General features: G+C 38.8%; 4 protein-coding genes across 4 annotated transcripts; 2 read left to right on the forward strand and 2 right to left on the reverse strand.

Moving 5' to 3' along the window:
• Nucleotides 1-4,422: 4,422 nt before the first annotated feature.
• LOC311269094 (claudin-15-like) lies at nt 4,423-9,654 on the forward strand (the record flags this gene model as incomplete). The annotated part of the gene is made up of 5 exons (XM_084373076.1): nt 4,423-4,639; nt 6,511-6,675; nt 7,933-8,014; nt 8,825-8,935; nt 9,032-9,654. The coding sequence occupies 5 exons, from the start codon at nt 4,423-4,425 to the stop codon at nt 9,129-9,131; spliced, it is 675 nt and encodes a 224-aa protein (XP_084229202.1). The 3' UTR covers nt 9,132-9,654.
• A 56-nt stretch (nt 9,655-9,710) lies between these two features.
• On the reverse strand, nt 9,711-14,446 carry sat2b (spermidine/spermine N1-acetyltransferase family member 2b). Its single transcript, XM_084373237.1, has 6 exons — nt 14,300-14,446; nt 14,113-14,164; nt 11,997-12,080; nt 11,390-11,491; nt 11,175-11,215; nt 9,711-11,008 (listed from the first exon to the last, which is right to left on the reverse strand). The coding sequence occupies exons 1-6, from the start codon at nt 14,360-14,362 to the stop codon at nt 10,829-10,831; spliced, it is 522 nt and encodes a 173-aa protein (XP_084229363.1). The 5' UTR covers nt 14,363-14,446; the 3' UTR covers nt 9,711-10,828.
• An 811-nt stretch (nt 14,447-15,257) lies between these two features.
• On the reverse strand, nt 15,258-20,519 carry taf6 (TAF6 RNA polymerase II, TATA box binding protein (TBP)-associated factor). Its single transcript, XM_084372901.1, has 15 exons — nt 20,308-20,519; nt 19,135-19,292; nt 18,925-19,011; nt 18,618-18,771; nt 18,453-18,509; nt 18,249-18,368; nt 17,988-18,109; nt 17,702-17,779; nt 17,493-17,594; nt 17,212-17,394; nt 16,965-17,039; nt 16,755-16,880; nt 16,442-16,615; nt 16,132-16,323; nt 15,258-15,831 (listed from the first exon to the last, which is right to left on the reverse strand). Exons 2-15 carry the CDS (start codon nt 19,288-19,290, stop codon nt 15,541-15,543), a joined length of 1,917 nt encoding a protein of 638 aa, XP_084229027.1. The 5' UTR covers nt 19,291-19,292; nt 20,308-20,519; the 3' UTR covers nt 15,258-15,540.
• A 241-nt stretch (nt 20,520-20,760) lies between these two features.
• On the forward strand, nt 20,761-24,019 carry mrps31 (mitochondrial ribosomal protein S31). Its single transcript, XM_084372902.1, has 7 exons — nt 20,761-20,965; nt 21,353-21,847; nt 22,051-22,206; nt 22,325-22,468; nt 22,546-22,619; nt 23,206-23,346; nt 23,443-24,019. Exons 1-7 carry the CDS (start codon nt 20,847-20,849, stop codon nt 23,676-23,678), a joined length of 1,365 nt encoding a protein of 454 aa, XP_084229028.1. The 5' UTR covers nt 20,761-20,846; the 3' UTR covers nt 23,679-24,019.
• Nucleotides 24,020-24,097: the final 78 nt, after the last annotated feature.

The following is a 24,097-nucleotide window of genomic DNA, read 5'->3' on the forward strand; positions in this document are numbered from 1 at the left end:
AATTAAAAGCGGTTTAAGATTTTAAAAGTCTCACATTTTACCACAAATTGTAATCATTCTTAGAGCAGGATCCTATAGGTTGCTAAAATATGAAGTCACACATTACCTCAAAGTTTAAACTGAATCACCGAATGATTGAAAATCACCACAATCACAATAAATACATGTATTTGCCTTCATTTAGGTAAAATGGTAAACAGTAACTGGTGCATTTATTAAAGTACTTCAACTTTCTAACACGTTATACTTGTAAATATTATACTTCCTTGCTAACTACATCTAGCTGACAACTTTATTCATCTCTATTCACTTTGCAGTTTTTCATATAATAATACAAAATATAACCAACAAATACATCATGATGTACTATTATAGATTAAAATAAAACTTTATTTATCCCAGGGGGAAAATTCAAAACCTATCCAGCAGATAAACTACAGAAAGTTGTTGAACCAACTTTACCAGCTTCACCATTAGAGTGATGAACACATTCATGCATCAATAATTGTAATACAATAATATAATATACATTATTCTGAAATATGCTATTCTGCATAGTAAGTACTTTTACTTGTGTACAAATTTAACTTACTGTAACAGAGTATTTCAACACTGTGTTATTGCTACTCTTACTTAAGTACAAGATCTGAGTACTTCTTCCACCTCTGCTTAAGCAGCTGATGAAGCTGAGCACTTCAGGCTCGTTTTAGGCGAACTGTTCCTTTAAGCAGGGAGGTCAGTGCGGACACAACTAATTAAATACTTGAGCTGACTGAAGGGCAAGGGAATAAAATATTAACAGACAAAAGATTATGAGTTAAAGCCTGAATGTCTATTCAATACTGTAAGTATATGACAGTACTTTGAACTGTGCTTCTGATTACTGGTCGTGAAAAGAGAATTCACATTTGATAAGATACAGACTGTAAATGGCGAGTTTGAAGTTTGTCATAAACAAACGCCTCTGTTTACATTTAAAAGTCATCTGCATGGTGAACTGGGCGGGTTTATGCAGAACATGTGTAAAACAGGACAATATTGTGCTGTATATACATCAGAACTTCTAAATGTTGCATTTCTGCACACTTCCATATGTTAATGTATAGGGAAAAAACAATTAATTACAAGGGTGTGCTTTAACAGCCTGGTCTTTGGCCTACTTCTTTTAGGTGACAGCACTGTACTAAGTCAACACAACATTTCCAAAGAACAGACATCAGTGTTAAATGTATACGTGCCGCTATAAAAAATCGATCTACAAAGAGCAAGGATTTTATCTTTTGTCTCGCTGCACACTCGTTAATGCTTAACCAGCGCTAAAATAGACACTTTCTTCCCTTTAATAAATCACCCACCAACAGTGTTTGCCCTGCCTTCTATTCAGCATTTCTACATTAGTATTTGCTTACAGAAACTTGGAATGACCTCCATAAAATGACAAGCTACCAGCTCTTCAAAAGGGCACACAGACAGGAGGACAAGATGATGTGAGCGACCAAAAAAAGAAGCAGACTAAACCCTACTGTACATTAAAATCATCACTTCATGCAATGTTATTCACCACATCATTAAACCATTCTCTGATTGACTTATATCAGCCAGCATAGTTACAATAAATTTTGCAATTATGACGAAAATGCTCCTGAGAGGCTTTTACAGCACTAAAAATGACACTACCAAAACAATGAACTGTCATGTTAAGTGTCTCCTGAAGGAGCTTCAAAGTAATCAGTGCCAAATGTGTCCAGTCCTTTAAAACTCTTGGCTCATGGATTATCTCTTCCCTCCAGTGCCAATCAAAAGAGAGAGAGAGAGAAAAAAAAAAACTCATTGTACACTTACATTTCTATGGTAACATGCCAGGCTGTCATCAATTTTGGGCGGGAATAGCAGACTTATAATGTAGCTACAGCCGACAAATCAATGTTCAAATTAGTCCAGGTTTGAGTGCATGAGAAAAAAAAGTCAGAGTCACTTCTCACACCCCCAAAATGTATATCAGATACAGAAGTCGTGAATAGAGCACGCCACAGAGGCAATATCTGTTAGTTTTGCTAATTATTAATAGCAAATTACTTTCAAGATGAAAGAGATCCTCGAGGTTGTAGCGCTTTTTCTAGGTTTTGCAGGCTGGATAATGATTTTCATATCACTTGAAGATCAGTATTGGAAAGAATCCACCACAGATGGCAGCGTAATTACAACCTCCACAATCTATGAGAACCTCTGGATGTCTTGTGCAAGTGACTCAACAGGGATCTACAACTGCCGTGACTTTCCATCCCTTTTTGCTCTCCCAGGTAAGCAAAATTATTACATTTCTATTAGCCTGTTTATAATGTTAAATGTATTCATTACAAGGTCCTCGAAAAGCAACTTGTATCTGCTGTTAACAGAAAAAGAAATGTGACTGCTGCTGTTAATTCATAACAACTGGCTGGAGCTTCTATTATTATTTTCATTTATGCTTTCATTTATTTCTGATGGTTCAGCGTTATATAATAGCTGAGTTTGCATTTTCTTATCTACGTCAGACTGAGAAATATGAAGGGCTTTATATAGGATATTACATAGGTGCGCACTTTTCTTCTTAAGAGTCTAAACTATCATGAACTACACATACATTCTTAACACAAAGGAAAATAATATAGTGTACATATGTAAAGCAATGTCTGCTGCAATCTACAGTGGTTTGACAAAAAGCAGTGCAGTTCGGTACAATAGATCGCTCAAGTTGGCTTGTAAAGGTTTGTTGAGGTTGTCTAAGTTCAAATATACTTCATGGACATTTCAAAGACACAGGGTGTACTTTACATTATATATTATAGGTGTGAACAGACTCAATAAAAGGAAACACCCTCATAAACCTTGCAAACATTATTATATGGCCATAGGATTATCATCATAACGTACCGGTGTTGAATGCAATGCATGTTGGACCTTCACTGAGCACTGCGTGGTAACTGCATGCTGTATAAGCAGTTAAGTCAAGCTGTTCTTAGTTCTTGTGAAATGGTGATATATATATATGTAATCCTGTAGGGAACTACGAAAAAACTCTCTTAAGAAATGTCCACAGAGTTGACATTAACTTTAAGTACTTAGGTCAAATGGTTCTTAGTTGTTTTTAAATTAAATTAGATCTGCACAATATTGGATATTGTGGTTTTCTATACATGAAAAAATACAGAAATTTCCTTCAGATAAATATAGATCAATTTAGAGATAATTAATCATTCCAGAATGATTGGAGTGATTTTGTGATTTGATAGTGATTTGATAGTGATTTTTAGAGTGCACTTTATCAAACAACCAAAGAAGACCCTGCTGTCTTCGAAAAATTGATCAAAATGATTGTGGTAGAGCCTTCATGTCGCTCACAAACAACAAACTCCCATGTATCCAAGAAAATCAGAATAAAGGAAGACATCTCTTACAGATTAGTCATGGCTAATGAGAAATGTGTGAGTTTTACTTTTGTATCAAGTGGCAAAAATTAATAAATTCAAAGGTCTTACTTGTAAAAAAGTTGATTTTTGAGTCTCATTTTCAACTCTTCAAATACTGAGGCTTTGGGATTGTAGGTCTGGTGGGCTGCCATCTCAGAGTATTTGATGAGCTGGTAATTCTTACAAATTGCACATTTAATTTGACATTGCACATCCTGCCATGTGAGTATTGTGCATGCGCACATTGGGATGTTGATGCTGACAGGATGTATTGTTCAGCTCCTGATCCAACTATTCGAAATAAAGTAAAATGGTTTTTGTATGTGTGGCCAAAAAGCCACAGTGGTACTTCATCACCATGATGATAAAGGCCTGGTAGTGAACTATTTGTTAAACTAATGAAGACAAGTCTTCTGGGATCGGTTGTTGGGCAAACAAACTTTATCTGAGGGGCATTTAATCTGTCCATTTGTGGGTCGGTATGTGGTGATGCACCCTCACCCCTTAGTGCCTTGCACTTTCTTATCATCCCTGAGACAGGGGGTGAAGTGAGGAGCCTGAGCTGAATCCCATCAATAACGGTTTAATATTATTGACACAGTGTTCAAAGCTAACGTCAAAAGGTGACAAATAGCTTGAAGTCTATAGACGTTAGTGAGCAGGTTGCAAGGTTGGACTTCACCTCTCTGTTGTCACTTAAGTTGGGTAAACATTTGGAGTCTTTGAAAAGGTTCAATAGAGTTGAGAAGAATAGAGGAAATCATAAGTGGGCTATTTGGAATTAATCATTGATTAGCAGTTTTCTTTAGCATCTCAGCTCGGGTGTTGGTGGGAAAGGGTCGGGCACACTGAAACATTGGGGACAACAAATCTACACGTTTGTGAGGAGATAACTTGGGAGAGTCAACGTTTGAATAGATTATATCTCACTTTGGATAACTCCACACGGGTCGGACAGAAGAAACAAGGAAATATGAATGCCATAGTGGAAGCTTTTGCCTTCTTCCTGGGGTTTCTGGCCTGGCTGATGGTTGGGGTCGCCCTACCTAATCGATACTGGAAGGTTTCTACAGTGGACGGTAACGTTATCACCACATCAACCATCTATGAAAACCTGTGGATGTCCTGTGCAACTGACTCTACGGGAGTTCACAACTGCAGGGATTTTCCATCTTTGCTCGCACTTAATGGTATGTGGCCAACACAGAAATTGTTTTATTAGTTTTGATGACAACTTATATGGCTTGAATAATAATCCACCCACTCAAGGAACCAGATTATGTTACATATATGTTATTAAGATTGTCACGTAGAAAGCAAAGACGTTTCTCTTCAGGCAACTTAGTATAAAAGAAAAATTGCTTTTATAACAGATCTCTTAAAAAAACAAAACATTGTTGTTCAACTCCATAAGATTCACACTGAAGTCAGCTGAACCTTTAACAGTGGATCAAAGGCAACAGAGGAGAAATACGTGCCCTCATTTGCCATCTTCTACCTTGATCTAGACGGTATTTTATTGTACTTTTAAGAGCCTATCAGTAGCGTTCTACTGAATTGGCTGCAATATGTAGTAAAGAGGGGTAATATAAGATATAATAACATGAAAGAGATAAGCAAGGACAACCACAGTGAACCTAGAGAAACAGGTACTCAGAAAATAATACAAACTGATTTGAACTATTTGGGCTGAACTGTTCAGGTATCAATTTAAACATATTAATGTAAAAATTAACCTTTAACAAAATGTTACAATAGACAAGTGCTGTAGCACATGATGCACATGAATCTGAAGTTTCTGTCAGACCCTCATGTATTCTGTATTGTTTTTTGTAGGTTTTTTTTTTATTTATTTGAATTGAATAGCTCTTACAATACAATCTTTTATATGTCTTGGGTAATTAGTTTTATGTACTACCTCTCAGCACGTCACACTCGTTTTTGTTGTTTCTGATTATTGGTCACACCTCCTTCATTAGAAGAGGCCATTTATGGCAGCTCATTCACGTGAGGAAACTATCCCGCAATTATATTTCTAGTTTTATGACCGGTGTTATGTGTTTGTTTTGCCCACAATAAATAAGGACAGCATTCATTAGTGTCTTTGTGTTTGTAGGCCCTCATCTTAACCACAGGCAGGAACTCCCTTCCAGTTTACACACACATTTATACTGTGTCTATACGGTTTATTTCTGTTTTGTTGAGATGGAGGACTGAAAGGGTTGGTTTATCAGTCAGGAATCGAACCTGTGTGCTCCCCTAGGCCGACTATGAATTCTCTCACTGAAACTACAGAGCTACAGACAATTATGGCTGCTCTATCTGTTGGAAAATGCTGGATGAGTTAAAAAAAGCATTTTTGGTTTAGTGTTGTGGTTGAAGTTGTAGTTTGTTCAGAAGTCTGCCTGTCATCATAGAATCAGGGTGACTGCCAGTCGGCCTCTAGAGGGCTCACACCTGCATCAACAACAGTCTAGTATTGTTGTCACAGTGAACGTCATCTCTGTAGCTAAAGCAGGCATTTTTTACACAATAAGAAAAACACATGGTGGTTGCTTTCTAATGCAACTATGCAGTTGATGTGTTTCCATGCTTATGTTGTTAACATATTGATACAGTGTGTATGGAAGAGACAGAATTGTGACATTATGACTTGGGCCCAAGTCGACTCGAGACACTGTTATGATGACTTGCAACTCGACTTGACATTTACTTTTTTATTTTATTAGTCAAGACCCAACTTGGACTTGGAAGTTAAAGACTTGAGACTCGATGACTCGAATGACTTGTCTGTGTTCATTATATGTTTTCAGTTTAGTGTTTTTTAGTCTGGCTGTCATTATTTCATTCTTAAAAGTGATGGGGAGGGAATATTTTTGATTCAGAAGAAATGTGACTGACTTGCCCTAACTAAGGACCCTACTCGACACAACCTATGACTTAACCTGCTCAAGAAAAAAGAACTTTGGACTTGCTTGAGACATAGACCAAATGGCTTGAGTCGCTTATCTGCAAACACGTGTTATTATAAATAAGTGCATTTTTTCATGTTTGCACACAGGGTACATTCAGGCCTCCCGGGCACTCATGATCGCTGCCATTGTGCTTGGGACGTTCGGGCTCGTGGCTACTCTCGTAGGAATGCAGTGCTCAAAAATAGGAGGAGAAAACTACATCTTGAAGGGAAGGATCGCTGCAATCGGAGGAGTGTTCTTCTTACTGCAGGGTAAAGACTTCAGGATGGATGTAATGGCCATGTAACAAAACAAGAATGACTGCATGTTTGGTCAGAAATCACTTCAATTCCACCAAGTTTATAATACTTTAAAGGGACAGTTCACAGATACATATTATTCCTCTTATCTGTAGTGCTATTTATCTATCTAGATTAGACAACATCCAACAACTGTATCACTGTGCAGAAGGAAGCTTGAATTTACTCATGGATAAGAGGCTAGCTAACTACATTTGGTAACGTTACAGCTCAGCTAAGGAGGACGCCATTAATGTTTAAATCCTGCACTGTCAACAAAGGTGTAAATCCCAGGGAGGACAGACAGGATGCCTACAAGCTTACTACTCATTGATATGGTTATATCAGTAAAAAGAAAATAGTTCCTGCATAAAACTGCTCACAACAAGGTATGTGGATTATCTCAAGTAACTGGGTCCTGATTAGTGGAAAGAGACCTTGCTGTTGAGTTTTTTAAATGTATTTTTTACACCATACCAGCAGCTGAGTGCCATCTAGTTCCATTATATTTGACAGAAATTGTTCCAAAATTCAGCAACTCACACCAAAACAATCTAGGTAGATAAATAGTACTACAGATTAGAGGAAAAATGTGTATTTTGGATTTTGGGGTGAACTGTCCCATTAAAATGACTAAAAATGGACAGATGACAACATTAGAAACATAGTCTCTACACGTCTTTTAACACGAAACACATGAGAAGTTGATTTAAGATAAAGAGTCTCACCTCATCCTAATATAGACAGAAAGTTAAATCATGTCTGGTGCTCCAATCTCTGTGTACAGAAGACAAGCTATCAGAAAATGGCTCACTAGTTCAAAGGGTTATCCTTATTCTAACAAACCTGCACAAAAGTCTACTTTTACCAACGTTGTTTGGATTGTGAGAATGGGTCTCACTTTGTAAACTATACAAAAAGTGTTGCAGGGAGAAGAATACGCTTTAAAATGTTAAATATCCATACTTCATTTATTTTGATTTTAAGATATGACTTTTAGAGGAGCAGTTACTCCTTGCAATTCATGCAGTTTTTAGCAGATACCTTTGCATCACACGACCGGCCTCATAAATCACTTCATAATATTGTATGAAATGTTTTTAGCACCAGTAGGTTTTATAAACTCTTGTCAAAACTCCGAAAAGACCTTGCTTATTTTATCTCAGTGTGTAACTGAGACTGTTGATTGCATTGAAAAACCACTTGTCTAAAGTAAACAATGTTTTGTAGGGATTTGCACCATGATCGCTGTGTCTTGGTATGCAGCCAACATCACGCAGCAGTTCTTTGACCAGTTTTATCCCGGGACAAAGTAAGTCGATACAATCTGAATCAGAAATACAGCAGTACAACAGCTGAATGTGACATTGTTGGTTACAGTGGATTCAATAACAATCCATAGAAAATTAGGTCACACTTTCTATGAAGCCCATGTCTATAATGCATTGTGACACATCATGACATGAACATACCTATAATGCGTAATGCACCTATAGCACTGTATAATCATAGTTATAAGCACTTGTGAATTTATAATAATACTCATGACCTATTATTACACCGATGTCTATAATGCATTATAAACATTTATAAAGTGGATTGTAAAATTGGGGTCATCCATTCAGTGCACTTTACAGTGTTTTGTGTGCTCATTTTATTTTAGCTTATATCAAACAATGGCCACTAATAGTAATTTACAACCAGCTTGTAATGTAAACACCTGACCTTATCAGTCATTATAAATGTGTTATGGTTGTTCAAAAGCAGCAAAGTACATTTATGAGTGCTTCTAACTATAGGCCCACTATAACACACTATACATGTTTATAATGCATTATAGACATTTGTGTCATGAGTTGTGATTGTTGTTGGAGAGCATTATGAATATTAATGAGTGCTTCTAACTATAGACATGCATTATAAATGTTTATAATGCATTGTAGACATTGGTACTAATTGTTGTAAAGCTTTATCTCATCAGTTCTTATAACTGATTATAAAGCACTACAGGTGCATTGTAATGCATTAGAAGTATGTTCATAATGTGTTGTAATGGATTGTAGACATGGGCTTCATTGAAAGCGTTACCAAAAAAGGTTTGTTAAATGTCATTGTACCACAGGTATGAGATTGGAGAGGGTTTGTATATCGGCTGGTCTTCAGCCACACTCGCCATCTGTGGAGGTTCGTGCCTGTTGTGTGCTTGCAGAGTCAATACACCCAATGAAAAGATGTGAGTATGTGTCGCTGAAATATCTGGTATTGATTCACTGGATATCAGAGAAGTGGTGCGTATTCTCCTGACTGAAACGCGTATTTTGTGTTTTAGACCATATCCATACCAGCCACCCTCCAGAGGACACGTGCTGTCTACGGTGGAATCGTCTCATACTGTCCCAAGCAACTATGGAAGAAATGCATATGTCTGAGAGGTGACTGTTGAGGAGGGAGAGCGAGCTGGATTGGAGTCAGTTCATCATTATTATTGTAAGACATGACAATCAAATATATATTTAACCCTCAGATCACTTTTAACTGTTATACAATTGTGCTCAAGTTTATGAAGTTTGTGATATAAAGTGTTGTAATCATTTGTTATACCCATGTTTCCTCAAACCTGCCTCAGGTTTTCTGGTTGGGAAAGATGAGAGTTGCACCTCTTCCACAAAATGTTTTGTGGCTGTGCTTCAAGCACAAACCCTCTTCTGTAGAAGTATCTAATATCTGTCGAGATACATATGAGATTAGAAGCAAAAAAGGAGGATCAAAGAACTTACATCAACTCTCATCTCTGAACCAGAAAACTCCAGTAACAGGGTTGAAACAAATGTAGCTTTTGTAGGTTTTGTGCATTTTAATCTTTTTTGGCATATAAGTCTATAAGCATGAAGTGTGTGTGTATATTTTAAATGTTGTGTCAGATGGTTTTCTTCTGGGTGATTTGTTCCAGTGTGTTCCTGTGGATTTTGGTATGTTTTATACACTAATAAATATCATTTTCAGTGACGAATTGTTTGAGAATTTTAATGACAGATTATGATTTTCAACACACAGTGGAAATTATAGCTGATGAACATGATTTAACATTATTAATTAAAAAACAAACAAAAACACTAACGTGTTCAAAGAAAGGAGTTCCTCTCCTTCGACTCCTTTAACCAAAGCAGAAAATTGTACTCATGACACAGAGCTGCATGTGAGGCCCATTAAGCCACAACATTTCCTGAATGCCCAGTCACAAATTTCCGACAGTTAAATCATATCATGTATATTTGCACATAAATGGACCTCACATAGGACGGATACATTTCAAGTGAGTCCAGATCTTCTAAACACTTGCTGGTTAAATATGCCACCTACTGGAATTATATGGTGTCACATCTGGGACTGGATTTTCTCAAAGAAAATTATATCATGCTGCTGGAAAAAAATAACCATCAGCAGATCCTAAGATTAAAAGTGTGTCTAATTTTCTAATGAAGGCAATCTGTTGTTTTTCTAAACATGCACATGTAATGACATATGAGATGTAAACACTCAGGAAACTGAATTTACACGCTTTGCACTGAAAGGTGATAAAGTTTAGCCATATTCAACCACGCCTTCAAAATGAAGGAAGGTTAAAGGTACTTAAATGAAATCCAAGTAGCTCCTAGTAAATATAAAAGGCTTTAAATCAGGACATGATTTTGTTAAAACAGTAGAAAGACAAGGTAGAGAGGAACCAGGTACAGTGAAGCTTAATTTCAAACTTTCTTAGAAAGTGTGAATGTTTATGGCAGAAATCAAGCCAGTGAAAAGAAGGTAACGCCTGCATAGACTGTTTGAGACACTGAAAACCTATTTTCTTATCTTATCTATTTTCTTTTCTTGTGTATTTTGGTGTTAATTATGTCATTTTTGAATGTTTTGGATGTTTATTATTCAGGGCAGTGTGGATTAACCACTGAACAAACTGATGAAGCTCTAAGTGTGACCAAAAGGTCTTTATTAAACTTCTGTGGCATAGAGTGTGCAGGCGTTACCATCATCTCATGTTTTCCTGATAGCCTTGCACTTGTGTGATGTGATGTGATGTGCGTATGACCTCTCGATCGAACCAGTCACACTTTTCTTTGAAAAACTTCTAATCTTCAGGTGCTTCACTTGCTAAGTTGTCCAGGTTTTGTCCGTCAAAACGTATAAAATGCCAGCCTTCGCTGTCTGTGAGGTCCTGACCTCCTTTAGCGGCGTAGAAGTCTCGAGCGGGAGTGTTCCAGTCCAACACAGACAGATTCAGCCGCACACACTGCTTCTTTTTCCCCACCTGAACAAACAGAACAGTCCTCTGGTTATTTGTGCACTGTGACCGCGTCATCATGCAGGATAGCTGATCTCACACAAAGATTAACAATAGTTTCAAAGTGCTTAAAGTAGCGTTCAAACTTGAAAAATGTGCTTTAGTGGTAAAAAAACCCCAAAAAAACTCTCACCTGAGCAACTTTGCTAAGTAAACCCTTGCCAATGCCATTTCCTGTAAAGGAAATCAGTAAAAAAAAGTCAAAGGTTAAAATATTTTTACTTGTGGACAAAACAATAACAGAGAGGCAACATTAAGACAGTCTACTAAGTTCATAAGTCACTAATAAAGTACACATATTTTACACCACAGTTTCTTCTCTGCCTTTGTTGACAACACATATCTAACCTCTGAATTCTGGCATCACATACAGGTCCTCCAGATACACCGTGCGTCCTTTCCATGTACTGTAATTGTAAAAGTAGAGGCCGTATCCGACAACTGTGAATCCTATAAGAACAAAGGAAAACGAGCCATCAAAAAGACACGCAAGGAGAATACTTGCAAAATATAATTCACTACAGAATAATAGAATATGTGCTCTTGTGTCTTGCACAAAATTGTGGATTTAACTAAACTCTGTGATGATCAGTGGGGCCTATAGGCTTTTCATTAGTAAACTGTCACGAAACTACACAAGTCCTTGGATTAATAATATATGTGTAAGGCCAAAAGATGAGAATTTTAACAGAAATCTGAATATAAACTGATAATTGGGATGTCACTATTCATTAAACAGTAAGTACCTTTAGTTTTAGCTCTGGAAAGAATAGATGAACATCTGACAACTGTTGATTTGCAGCACTGCAGTATCCATCATGATTTGCTGGACACTAAATGGCCAGATCTGAGCAGCAACGGCACAGACTTTTTATTATCTGCATACGCTGCTAACACGTTCAAAGCTGTCTGACAAGTAAGACTGCAATGGAAAAGGCCTGGATCAACACTTTACCTTCTGTAGACTTATGCTCCTCGGGTACTTCTGCAACTTGGCATTCAAAGAATGGATTCTGGCAGAAACCGTCACGCTCCAGTTCTAACACAAGACAGATTATTTACCCAAATACACACACATCATCTTTCCATTAGAAGTAATATTAGTGGTCATCAGAGCGCAAGTGGCAAGACATAAAAATCATTAATATTTGTGAGGCTTGAAGAATAATTACACATTTTATCACTCTGCGCTTATCTAATAGTAACAGCTAGAATCAAACCACATGGAGGCATCGCTAGAAAATAGCCCATTAGTCAAATAAGGGGTTGCAAAGATGTTAAATCATTTCCTTCTACTGTGCATCTCAAAAGTTTGCATCAAAATCTGCAAGTTTTATTCCAGCAAGAAAGTTTACTCTCATGTCAAATACATTTCCTACCTCTTAAATCTTTGGAAAAAGTAATGTCCTGGATGTTTCTTCTTCTGTTCTTTTTAATTGGCGAATTGCATTACCATATTATACTGTCATCACTTGCTGACACACAGACAATTGGGACAAATTTCTAACATGTCATCCATGTGCTCTTGGTGTGCTAGCAGAACGCAAGCTACAAACAATTCAGGGACTAGTTCGTCAAAACATTGCTGTAAGCTTAATGGTAAGTGGCTACATTATGTAACGTTTTCATCCAAAGCACTTTGCAGCTCATTCACCCACTCGTGCCAAACTGACATTACTGTTCCTGATTACTGCACTTCCTGTTATAATGTCATGTTGATATTGTTAATGTTTAAAGGTGCAATGTGTAAGAATTGGCCACCTGTTGAATAGATAATCAGAACAAACCAGAGTTACCGCAAACTGCTGCCAACTTTAGCTGCCGTTAACTAGTGAGCTCAGTTAGCCGTGCAGGTAGCAGTCCACCCCCTGGACCTATGACAAGTGGACACAGCCCTTGAGGCGGTGCCCCGTTCATTCTTATGAAAGCTGCTCAGTGGCGCATGAAGCCAAAAACGCTCGACTTCCGGCCAGGGTTCTTCTGCATAGCTTCCGCATTGTGCGGCCCATAGAGCATGCGCACTAGAGACTTCCGCCGACCGGCTTGAATGAGGATAAAATAATTTAATCGTGTGGCTCCTCTAGACTTTCCAAATGTTATTGGACCAAATGGCTAAAATTATGACCGTTCAACGAGTCATTTCGCGGGGGTTGTGACGCTCAAAAAAAATTATCCACCGTTTAACAGCCCCTTCTTTCACAATGTTAGCTTATGGGAAAAAGTATTTTTAGGTGACGCTTTTTCACGTGACGCTGTAGTTACACGGTTCGGCCACTGCAAAAATTGGCTTCAAACCCCAACCCACTTCCTGGGGGCTTGGTCCTGACTGGGAGTTCAAAGCACTAAGAGAATGGTGGTACCGACTGTGCCTTCATGTGCTGTCAGTATTATTGGATAAACTTTTTTTCCAACTGGGAAATGTCTGAACAACAATTCAGAAAGTCGAAGAAAATTTTGGTACACGGGTTGCCAAGTTGACGTCATACAAGGCTGAAATGTGGTGGTAAAGTTATTGTACAGTCATTGTATCATTTCCTTTATGCTTCCTTTACACTCAAAGACTGGAAACAGCCAAAATACGATAAAATACAAAACAACTTCTTTTTGGCGCCCATGTGGCTCCCATATTCTAACATAATGCACATTAACACACCGAAGTGGGAAGATCGGCTTCCCAACTTGGAAAATGGGACCATCTGAGGAGAACATGACTGCAGCATTACCTTGCAGACACAGGAGCTTTGGACTGGGGCGGGCACGAGCTAGCTGGTTAGCATGCTAAACATGCCTAGCAACACAACACATAGACCTCATAATAATTTGAATGTAGTTTTATACATTTTCAACCAAAAGTCTTACACATTGCACCTTTAACCTGGGCTGCTCCTGCTCAAAATGTCAGCTGTGAAAATCCAGCTCTTTCATATGTGTTGGTTTTCTGCAGCTTGTCAGTTGTCTGGATAAGAAGTGTGTTATTGTAGCAGGTAGTTTATGTCTGTAGACGTTTTTGTGTCATTCTTGTAATAATGGCAACACTTTCTCTGTATTCTTAACATCTAGTGCAAACTTACCTTCATGAGAGATCTTCACTTGGTCAGGCATTTTTTCATAAACCGCCAACTCCTGAGAGAAAAAGGTGATTTGAAAACGTGAGGTATGAATGTAGGTCGCCTGTCATTGATTCACTAATATAACGGTTTCACATGAGCACTGAGCAGTTAGCTTACTTAAAACAACCACGACCCTCAAAACTCTCACCATTATCATCCTCGATATGTCTTTGCAGTCTTCTTTTGTTGCAGCCCGTATTTTAAACTTCATGTCTGCGGCAGTGACTCACAGCAGGGTGACAACTGGCTGACTTTCTTCTCCCTCAGAGAGAAATTACTACAAATCTGAGCCGCGTTCAGCCCCACGCTGCACTCACTGAATACATAGGAAACACTTCCGGTGTTGCAATTATGCCTTCAAAATAAAATATTTACCAATTAAAACGTGGAAGTTTTAAGATGTAGTTATGAAAGGTTCATTTGTTTTTATTAATTGATCATGAATTATGTTTTTGTGTTCACTTCAAGGACTATAAATGGTTTTGGTTTTCGTAATTCTATCCGTTTCTACAAATTAAAACTTCAATATATTGTTTTGTTTGTTTATTTTTTATAAAGCAATATCTGGCATGAAAATCAATGCTGGCCTACATCAAATACTCCTACAAAAACTTTCAATTTTGGTGTACCAGCTTGTGAGTCCGCTTACAACTGGGAACATTATTTCTTACCGCAAAGCTCGGTGGGAGTTATAGTTGACCCAAATATTCACGTAGTCTTGCTGTAAAGGGTTAACTTCTTCAAAATTACTCAAGTACTTATACATTTTATGTTTCTGTTTTGTTGGTTTCTTGGTGAAGCGTCTTTGAGTATTTTGAAAATCGCTATGCAAGTTAAGTTGTATTTTCCATTCTATGGTATAATAGTGTTACTCCACCAAATTATTGTATTAATGTACTTTATACTCCATTACATTTATCTAACAGTTTCTGGTTTCTTTTATTTTGAGGTCCTTTACATACAAAACATGTTAACAACAAGAAAATTATGATAGTGCTTGTGTACACTGAATTAATCTTTTTAAGTAAGTAAAATTTGCTCAAGGCACAGTTAACTGCATATCATTTTTCTCAAAAAATATAAGACATATAAACAACACATTCAGATAAAGGATTTCATACAAAATCTGATTTATTTTAGAGTAAAAAAAGAACATGAAATCAATTAGAATATAAGCTGAAACATTACAGATCTCACAGATGGACCTTAGTTTTCATTGGGCATTAACATATTTACAATGTCACATTTACTCTTTATCGGTCAAGAGTTCAGATCATCCCCTTCATGCCACTCCAGAGTTTGCCCCTTTAAGTTCAGCCCAAACAAACCTCCTTGCGTGTTCAGCTGCACCAACACGGTGAAAAAAAATCTCCGCTACCTATACAAGTCTCAGTGTGGTGACTGTGTGCTCGCTCCAGGAGACTCGGACCTGTCTAGCTTCATCCCTGCTTCTATTGGGGTTGAGGAAATTGAGGTTGGTAGCACAGAGCTCTTATTCTCCAAGGAGGAAGAGGCAGACGTGGGCAGAGATACCACAATGTACTTCTGCATAGGGCGTGCACCTGTCAGTCCGGGGCCGCTGCCAGACTCCAGTTTTACCAAAGGCTGCAAGGTTGAAGTGGCGCTGGGAACAGTGCTTGTGACTGGTGAGGCTGACTGGGAAGAGCTGAGGGTGATTACCTGGAGGGAGGACAAAAAGACAGATGTAAATTTATACTCAGATTTTATACAACAGATTTATAGAGATAACATTAACTCTGAGACCTGTGGAAGTTTTATATTAAACACACATATAACTAATAAAAATATATGCGTATATATACATTTATATATTTATATTACATTAGACATATGTTGTTATAATATATGTCATTACTGATTATGCTTATGTTGTCGCTGAAGTTGTTTTATTGAGATGGCAATAAAAAGGTTAAGTATATTATTTTAAACGTAAAAGTTTAATATTTTAAATCAAGGCACCTGCTGAGTTGAGGCAGCTCCTGCGCTGGTTGCCATGACGATGTACTTTGTTGCTGGGGGAGATGGCTGTGATGGAGTCCCCGGTCGAGGGGACATAAGGGTGAGGGAGCTTGGAACCTTAATGATGCTGGGAGTGCGAGGCCCTGCTGACCCACTTAACCCACTTTGTGAGACCGTGAGAGTGGGACGAGGCTGCGAGACAGAAATTCATCATACATTATTGAACAGCTGTGTGTCATTCTGCAATGTGTGTGTGCTTTTGCACATTTATGTATACTTCAAACATTTTTTCATCAAGTATTAACTGTACCTGTGTGATTGTAAGCGTGGTTCTGTTGACTTGTTGAGCTTGCAGCGCTGCTTGAGTCCTGGCCTTCATTACATGGGAGCACAGCATGGGTCCGAGGTAACCGTAGTCTATCCGATACTGCTCCACATTGTCAGGCTGGGGTCGTATCTTAGCGATAACACTTGCACAGTGTTTCTTTAAAAAGACACATTTTGTCCAAATTAAAGTACTGGCGAATGTCACATTTTGTAAACAGCTGTTAACAAATGTATTAATCTGTGGGAGGCAGTCTACTTTTTAAAATGCATTATAGTCACAGAACTTCATTTATTACCAGTAAGAGGCTTTGAACATGGTCGGCTCCTATCTTATCAATATTGGAGACCACTGGTCCTTCCATCACTGCTTTGATGCGAGCACCCTCTACAGTAAGCCGAGGAAGGATCAACGTCTTTATCACCTACAAAAAGGAAAATCAGGAGGTTGGGGTTGATCCAAAGCACTAAAAACAATTAAGATCCAAGGAAAACAGAATCACACTCACATCAGCTCCTAGTTCAGCGAGTCCAGCAATGCAGCCGTAACGCGTCGTCCACTGGGTTTTTTCATCCAACCAACTCTGAAGGAAACATGTCAGTCTGGTTTAGATTGTGTTGCAGTTAAACAGCAGTGTCAAAGTAACATTCAAAGAGAGAAGTACTCAAGATTTTCAAGTTATTAGCATTATAACTTTTTGCTGTATTCTTTATCCGGATATTTTTGGGAAGAAAATAGACAACACAAAAACACACCTTAGTGAAAGTCTTGGTAATACGGGACTGGATGTTGTTGGTCGTAGTACTGAAGGTTTTACAGCTTTGGGCCATGAGGCGGGCAGCAAAGTCTCGCAAAGCCCAGTGGTTGTCAACGTCTGGTCGCAAACACAGCTGCTTACTCACGATACACGTCACCACAGCTGGGATGAGCTCATGCAGCTACAAATACAGATTGAAAAATTAGAAAATTAGAATGTAATTGTTGAGATTATTACCTTCATGACATAAAACAGTAATTGTTGGTTTTCTTCACTCACATATTTCTCCAAATACAGGGTGGGGTTGTCCATTAGAGCTTTGACCATCCGCATTAGATAAATCAGTAGAGCCAAGTTGTTTTGCACCACATTTACACGAACCTTTGAGGAGAGAATAATGTCAGTACTTTCAGCAGAGTTACACTTGGGTATTTTATACGAGGTGAGTAACATTTCAGAGCAGTAAAAGAAGTTGGAAAGATGCTCACTCCTTCAGAAATAAATGTGCTGAATCTTGGAAGCATCTGATACAGTCCAGGATCTGTAGCAATGCTCTGTAGAGCTTCCTGAATGAGATAAAAGTAAACATTTCTCAAACAAAAGTGACATGACAAACAAGGTAAAAAACATTTGGACAATTTCCTCTTCGCTGAAAAGTGTTGCTATCGCTTTACTTTATACCTGATTTAATGAAAATGTATTTCTTGGTATGTTATGCTATTTCTCAGCATGTATAGAATAAACCATGTACACAGCCAGACAGGCTGGACTTACAGCTCTCTTGGCTTCACAGGAGCCAACACACGCTTCTGTGATTTCCTTGTAGTAGAGCTGCTGTTCCACAGACAACTCGTGAGTGCTGCGTGGTTTCAACCGTATTAGCCCCTTCTCCTTTCCTGAAACAGACAATTATAAAGATCAGATGAAGGAGACAAACATAACCACAAATCATTATGGAGGGAGGAAGAAAGCAAGGTAGGGGAACACGAGAAGAAAACAGACAAAGTTTAATTTTTTTTTAAAAAAGTTACTGACCTTTGCCATCAGCGGCTGTTGCCCCCTGACTCTTGCCTTGAATTGTACCCTCCTCCTCCTGACCAGGTTTGACAACTTTGAGGGGCTCTGTAGATTCAACCTTTTGTTGCTCTTTAGGGGCTGAAATGCAGTGAAATAAAACCAAATTATAGGTTTTTCCCCAAGGTATATGTTTTGGGAGAAGAAAATGTAAACTGAACTCACCTGGTGGGGGATTTTCTGGAATAGCAGGCTGCACCCCCTCAATACTTAACCAGTGGGCTATGGGTTAACAAACAAGCGTAATGTTTAAGATTACAAACCATAGTCAAAACAAGATATTAGCATATCCTGGAGTAAAATGGCATGTTGTAGTGATTATGTAAGTACCTTTGAGAGACACATCTAGTGGAACTCTTGGGAGCGGTGTGTTGATAATGTCACTAAGGTCAACTTCCTTTTCCTCATAGAAATGAAGCTCTCTTCCACCACCGCTTGCAAAGCGAAAAGGGATAAACTCTTGCGACTGGAACCCATACAGGGGCTATAACGTGAGGGATTACACAGAGAGCAGAATTTAGAAAGAAAGCAGACCAGAAGACCCACTTCATGCTTTCCTTCAAAAAAACATCAAGTGGTTTCATTAACCAATAAAAAAACGTCTTCTTTGAGTCAAAGTGTGTAAGTTCTTCCTTACCTCCACATTCTTGAGTTTGAGAGCATTATCTATGTCATTTGTGGTTAATTTACGCCTCTTCCCATGATGCATGAATTTAAGAGCATCCTATGTAAGAAAAGAGACAGAAGGGAACAGGATTCAAAAATAAAGCTTACATTCAAGAATGAGGTTTCAGAGCAATTTACAGACTCCTATAAAAAATATCTGCTTCAATAATTTGTGATTTACCTGGGCGATTTCTTTTATTCTGTAGCTGACTTCTTCACTCAGAGCTACGCAGCTCTCCTCCTGTAACTGCCCAACTCCGATGGACTCTGCCATGGCCTTCATGGACTCTGTGGGCAGGACTACCGAACACTGCTTCTGCCGACGTTCCTCCGCCATGGCTGACAAAATACACAGGTCTGTTAATATCACCTCACACATTTACACCCACAAAAAAATTTAATTTCAACAGATGTTTTCCACTGCAGCCTGTCAACGCCACTGAGGGGCCCAATCACATAACTGAAGGAGCTACAGATCTCAATGGCTACGATAGGAGCCACATGCAAACAACAATATCTGCTTTAGTATTTAAATGCAGCTTTATAGGATGATGACAAAGAGAAAGTCAATGTTGAAAAAGCTGTGTATGACATCTATGTGTTGTGGTGTAATTGTCTATACACACATCCTACAAGACGTGCAGATGTATTGCAACATGGATGAAACAGGAAAACAACGCAGCAAACATCGATGGTTTCGAAACAAGGATGATTATTTTTTTGGAGCAGACAAGTCCAGACCTAAATGTGATAGGCTTTTGCAATACACCTGAATTTGTGGCAGAACTTGTGCAGTTTGATCAGAGTTTCAGGAAGAAAAGGTACACAGATGTGCAAATTCCTGCCTATCAGCAAAGGATTTCTACAGAAAATGCCTCATTAAATAACGACTTGAAGGGAAACTCACAGGTTTTGTATCTGTATTTACTTAGTATAGTTTGCAGGGAATGGCCATAACAAGTCTTTTCTGCTATTTGGGTCAAAAATCATGATTAACTCTACTCTGATTCAGTGTTGTAAAACAATATAACATGACAAAGGTTGATGGCTGAGGGGTGAATACTTTTATAGGAGGGTTTTCTATGATGTTACTTCATGTGTGTAAACAAACACACTGAGCTCCACAGAAAGCGGGTTAACCACGGAGTAACATCCGAACAGCTAACTATATACAACACACAAGTCACACCAACAGTATATGAATTCAAATACAACAACTCCATAGTAAAATTAAACAAGGTCAATTTTGAGCTACGTAGCGATTGTATATCGCTTCTATATTAACTTACAGTGAGCGAAATTTGCTGTATGTTAGCTTGCATGCTAGTAACTTAGCTTCCGTTGACGTTTTTACCTGTGTGAAGTTTCCCTCTCCTTTCCGAGTTTAAGCAGGAACTTGTGCGAATAAAAACAGTCAAGGTTGAGATTTGCAGCAATAATTATTTCGCAAAGCTAATTCTTTTCTATTAATATCCATCTCTTGATATAGATAAGTAACTAATTCACGGATTGCAGCTGAGATCTCCGTTCGTGAATTAGCGCTTGTATTCCATCGCCATTTTGAGTCACGTTCCGGTCGTGATATCGCGAGACTATAATTGAGGCACTCAGAGTAGCTGTCTATCGAAAAGTAACGTCTTACAAATCAATTGAGTAAATGTGTTTAAAATGGCAAAATAACCAATACCACAATTGGAATATTTCTTACATTATGACTTAGTGAAATATCGGTTTCCCCACGGAGAGTACTGATTATTTACACAAGGTTTCTAGCAAATTCTACCTACCCTGCTGACCGGAACCATTGTTATCCTCGAGTTTACCGGGGTGACTTTATGTTGTAGCAACGGAGACAAATGTCAGGAGCGTGGAAGGACATTGCAAGAAGCAATCATGTTTAGATTATTATTCCGGACTGTGTACACTGCTCGAAATTCTTCAGTTAGTGTCAACGAATCGTTATTGTTGCTGGCTAAATGTGACAAGGCTAACTGTACAGCTCCAGTATTTAGGTGAGTTTGACTGTGACTGAACAACACACATTATGACACACAGAGAGACTTAGTGATGTCAAGTTTTGCCTTCACAAAAATGAAACCAAGAGCTGACACGGTATTTACACTAACAACAATGTACATTGTAACTGGCTTCTTTGAATAAAAGCTACGTAATTGAGAGCTAACTGTTAGCTTGTAGCTTACTAAACCTGCACTGACGGGGCGGGACGTTTTGATTGACATTTCTTCGAGCGGAAGGTCGTTTCCATGGTAACGTGAATCAAGAGAAGATGGTCCCATCTACAGCCCGGTGACCCCTGATGATAACTGTCACCCATTGTTATTGAATGTAGTAATAGTAATGACCCTTATGATGATTAACTCTGTTTTGCTCCCACACAGGGTTTCCAATGGAGGTGGCGTCAGAGCCCTCAGCACAAGTTCAGTCAGACTCTGTGAAAAGAAAAACGAATCTGTCTCCACTAATCAAGATGAAGAAACAAAAACAAATACAGAGGCTGACCCAAAAGAAACTCAAACATTGGTCACACAGAAGGCTGAAGAGGACAGCAAAGTCATCAAAATGGCTGAGCAAAGTGAGGAGCCACTGGTGTTAAAGACAGATGATGGAAGCAGCACGATGCAGCAGCACCAGATGGATGTTAAAACTGAACAGGTCTTGATAACGCCAGAACAAACGGAGACTGGTGCAGCTAGGAGTGGGAAAGAGAGTCTCCTTGACCTCCTTGGAGCCATGAAGGTGGAAGTAACTAGTAAAAGGAAGCCCAAAAACTTAAAAGTGAAGCAAAGCGAGTCTACCCCTGTGTCTAGGCCACCAGCCATGGAGAGCACCATCAGCATGTTTCAGCAGGCTACAGTGGAGGCTTCATCAAAGAGGTGAGAGGGGGAGTGAAATAGGACGAGTTATTCATCAGGTTGTATGGCCTTGTTAAAGTGCAGGTCTGTCCACAACATTTTTTGTAAAACACTAGTTTGTTTGTGCTTGTAAATTTGTTACTTAGTCTGCACTCTGATCTTGGGAGGACGTCTGGAGCCCTGGTCTCTCTTACTTTATCCGCCTCTTCCACTGTGTTTTTCAGGGAAAAGCTGGATCCTGAACTGGTAGCAGCTGCATCTGCCGCAGCCTCCACTCTTCCAAACCGCAGCCAGGCCGAGTCTGCGCTGCTCAGGCAACTGAGGCAGCACGAGGCTGTCACTGAGGCTCAGAAGAAAGGTGACACAAACAACAACCTCGGGTATGTGCTTATATCCGTCTCCAATAGATCTCCATTATGGGATTTCTTTGATGGGTCTTCATTCTGTGTAACTGAAAATTCACGTGTAATAAACATTAATCCAACAATATTTTTTCAGACTAATTATCGCTGACATGAAAGTAGGAAAGCATTCGAACCGGCAGAACGCTCGGACGGCGAATCAGATCCGGTTTGATGAGGACGGGCAAGGATACACACATGACAGAGGAATCACTGCTGAGCTGGACAGTGTTCGGAGAAAGTAAATACTTTCGTCACATCTTGAATCAGATCGTTTTTGAGATGGACCACATGTTTAATATTTGTTTTCTTTATTAGGAGGAGCTTGTTCTCAGGGAAAAGACTAAACATCTTCACCCCCAAGACTGATGACGGAGCTGAATCAGCAGTTGGTAATGAGGAATTTTTTAATTTTTTTTATTTTTAAACTTCTACTGTTGTTGAATGTGTTTGCTTATAGAGGATGATTTATGGTGTTGATTGTCTAGATTATTTTTGGTCCTTAGAAATATTTATAGACCATTTAGTCCTTCTTTCTCCTAAACAGATTGAATGCCACATTGTAACAGGGCTGCAATTAGTTTTTTGTATACTGTTTATTTTGCAGATTATTTTCTTAATCGATTACTCTATAAAATTTCAAAAGAATTGTATCAAATGTTTATCACAATTTTCCAGAGCCCAAAGTGAAGTCTTCAAATTGCTCCTTTTTGTCAAAAGCAACAGTTCAAAACCCAAAGACTCTTCAATTACTACTAGAAATGACAAAGAAAAGCAGCATCTCCTTATATTTAAGAAGCTTGAACCAGCAAATGTTTGACATTTTTGCTTGACAAATGACTGAAATGATTAGTTATCAGAATAGTTGCAACACACTTTCTTTCAATCGACTAATCCTTGCACCTCTGCATTGCAAAAGCTTTTTGTTTTTTACTTCACTGGGACATTTTGCTCATAATGCTGCTGTCATATTTTCAGCGCGGCCTACGTTATGGGACATGACTTTCGCTCATCAGTTGTCTGAAGTGACCAACCAAATGCCCCGCAACGGGCTTGAGGAAATGATCCAGTGGACCAAAGAGGGAAAAATGTGGCAGTACCCAATCAACAATGAAATTGGTGAGTAATGGTTGCATTCTAGTTAGATGTATAGAGAATGAAAAGATTCATCTTGGCTAAGGGACCATATGACTTTGTCCCTTTGCTCTTTGTTAGGCCTTGAGGAGGAAGCCACTGTCTCGTTCCATGAGCACATCTTCTTGGAGAAACACTTAGAGGAGGGTTTCCCCCAGAAGGGACCCGTGCGTCACTTCATGGAGCTCGTGGTGGCCGGTCTGTCCAGAAACTCTTATCTGACAGTCCAGCAGAAGAAGGAACACATTTTCTGGTTCAGAGACTACTTCCACCAAAAAGAAGAAGTCCTCAACGAGGCTGATGTTTACCTCAACTAAGCATAAGACGAATGAAATGTGGACAAAGACCCATTTACTCAGTGAGGGTTGCAACGGTGATCATCTTCACCCACATGGTTCAACAGGTTCTATCTTGGATTTCCTAACTCCATCATGAAGCCTGTTTAGATTGGACCGGTATCAAGTCTGTGTCCTGGTGTCATTGCACAGCATCTACTGTTTCAAAACATGTTGCTTCAGACTGCAGAACCACTGTTTAATCACTGCAGTGTTGGCTCGTCACGTAATGGAGAAAAATGTGCAGAGAAAAAGTGAAATGTTGCTGATACGAGTGCTTGTACGAAGTATGCAAACAATATAAAGCAGCAAAAGTACTGTCATTTGTTTTTGCTTGTTTCATTTTCTGGTCACACAGGCATCTAACTGTCTTTGGATTTTCGTTGTCTAGATTGAACAAC

The sequence above is a fragment of the Pagrus pagrus genome (assembly GCF_965226575.1).
Source record: "Pagrus pagrus genome assembly, chromosome: 14".
Lineage (NCBI taxonomy): Eukaryota > Metazoa > Chordata > Actinopteri > Spariformes > Sparidae > Pagrus > Pagrus pagrus.

Coding starts and splice junctions, on each gene's coding strand:
- mrps31 (XM_084372902.1), top strand. CDS start 20,847: ATGTTTAGATTATTATTCCGGACTGTGTACACTGCTCGAAATTCTTCA. Junction 20,966..21,352: donor TGTACAGCTCCAGTATTTAG/GTGAGTTTGACT, acceptor GCTCCCACACAG/GGTTTCCAATGGAGGTGGCG. Junction 22,620..23,205: donor CGGAGCTGAATCAGCAGTTG/GTAATGAGGAAT, acceptor TCATATTTTCAG/CGCGGCCTACGTTATGGGAC.
- taf6 (XM_084372901.1), bottom strand. CDS start 19,290: ATGGCGGAGGAACGTCGGCAGAAGCAGTGTTCGGTAGTCCTGCCCACA. Junction 19,012..19,134: donor GAATAAAAGAAATCGCCCAG/GTAAATCACAAA, acceptor TTTCTTACATAG/GATGCTCTTAAATTCATGCA. Junction 18,369..18,452: donor TCCAGAAAATCCCCCACCAG/GTGAGTTCAGTT, acceptor ACTGCATTTCAG/CCCCTAAAGAGCAACAAAAG.
- sat2b (XM_084373237.1), bottom strand. CDS start 14,362: ATGAAGTTTAAAATACGGGCTGCAACAAAAGAAGACTGCAAAGACATA. Junction 11,492..11,996: donor GGAGCATAAGTCTACAGAAG/GTAAAGTGTTGA, acceptor TTGTTCTTATAG/GATTCACAGTTGTCGGATAC. Junction 11,216..11,389: donor TGTGATGCCAGAATTCAGAG/GTTAGATATGTG, acceptor TTTCCTTTACAG/GAAATGGCATTGGCAAGGGT.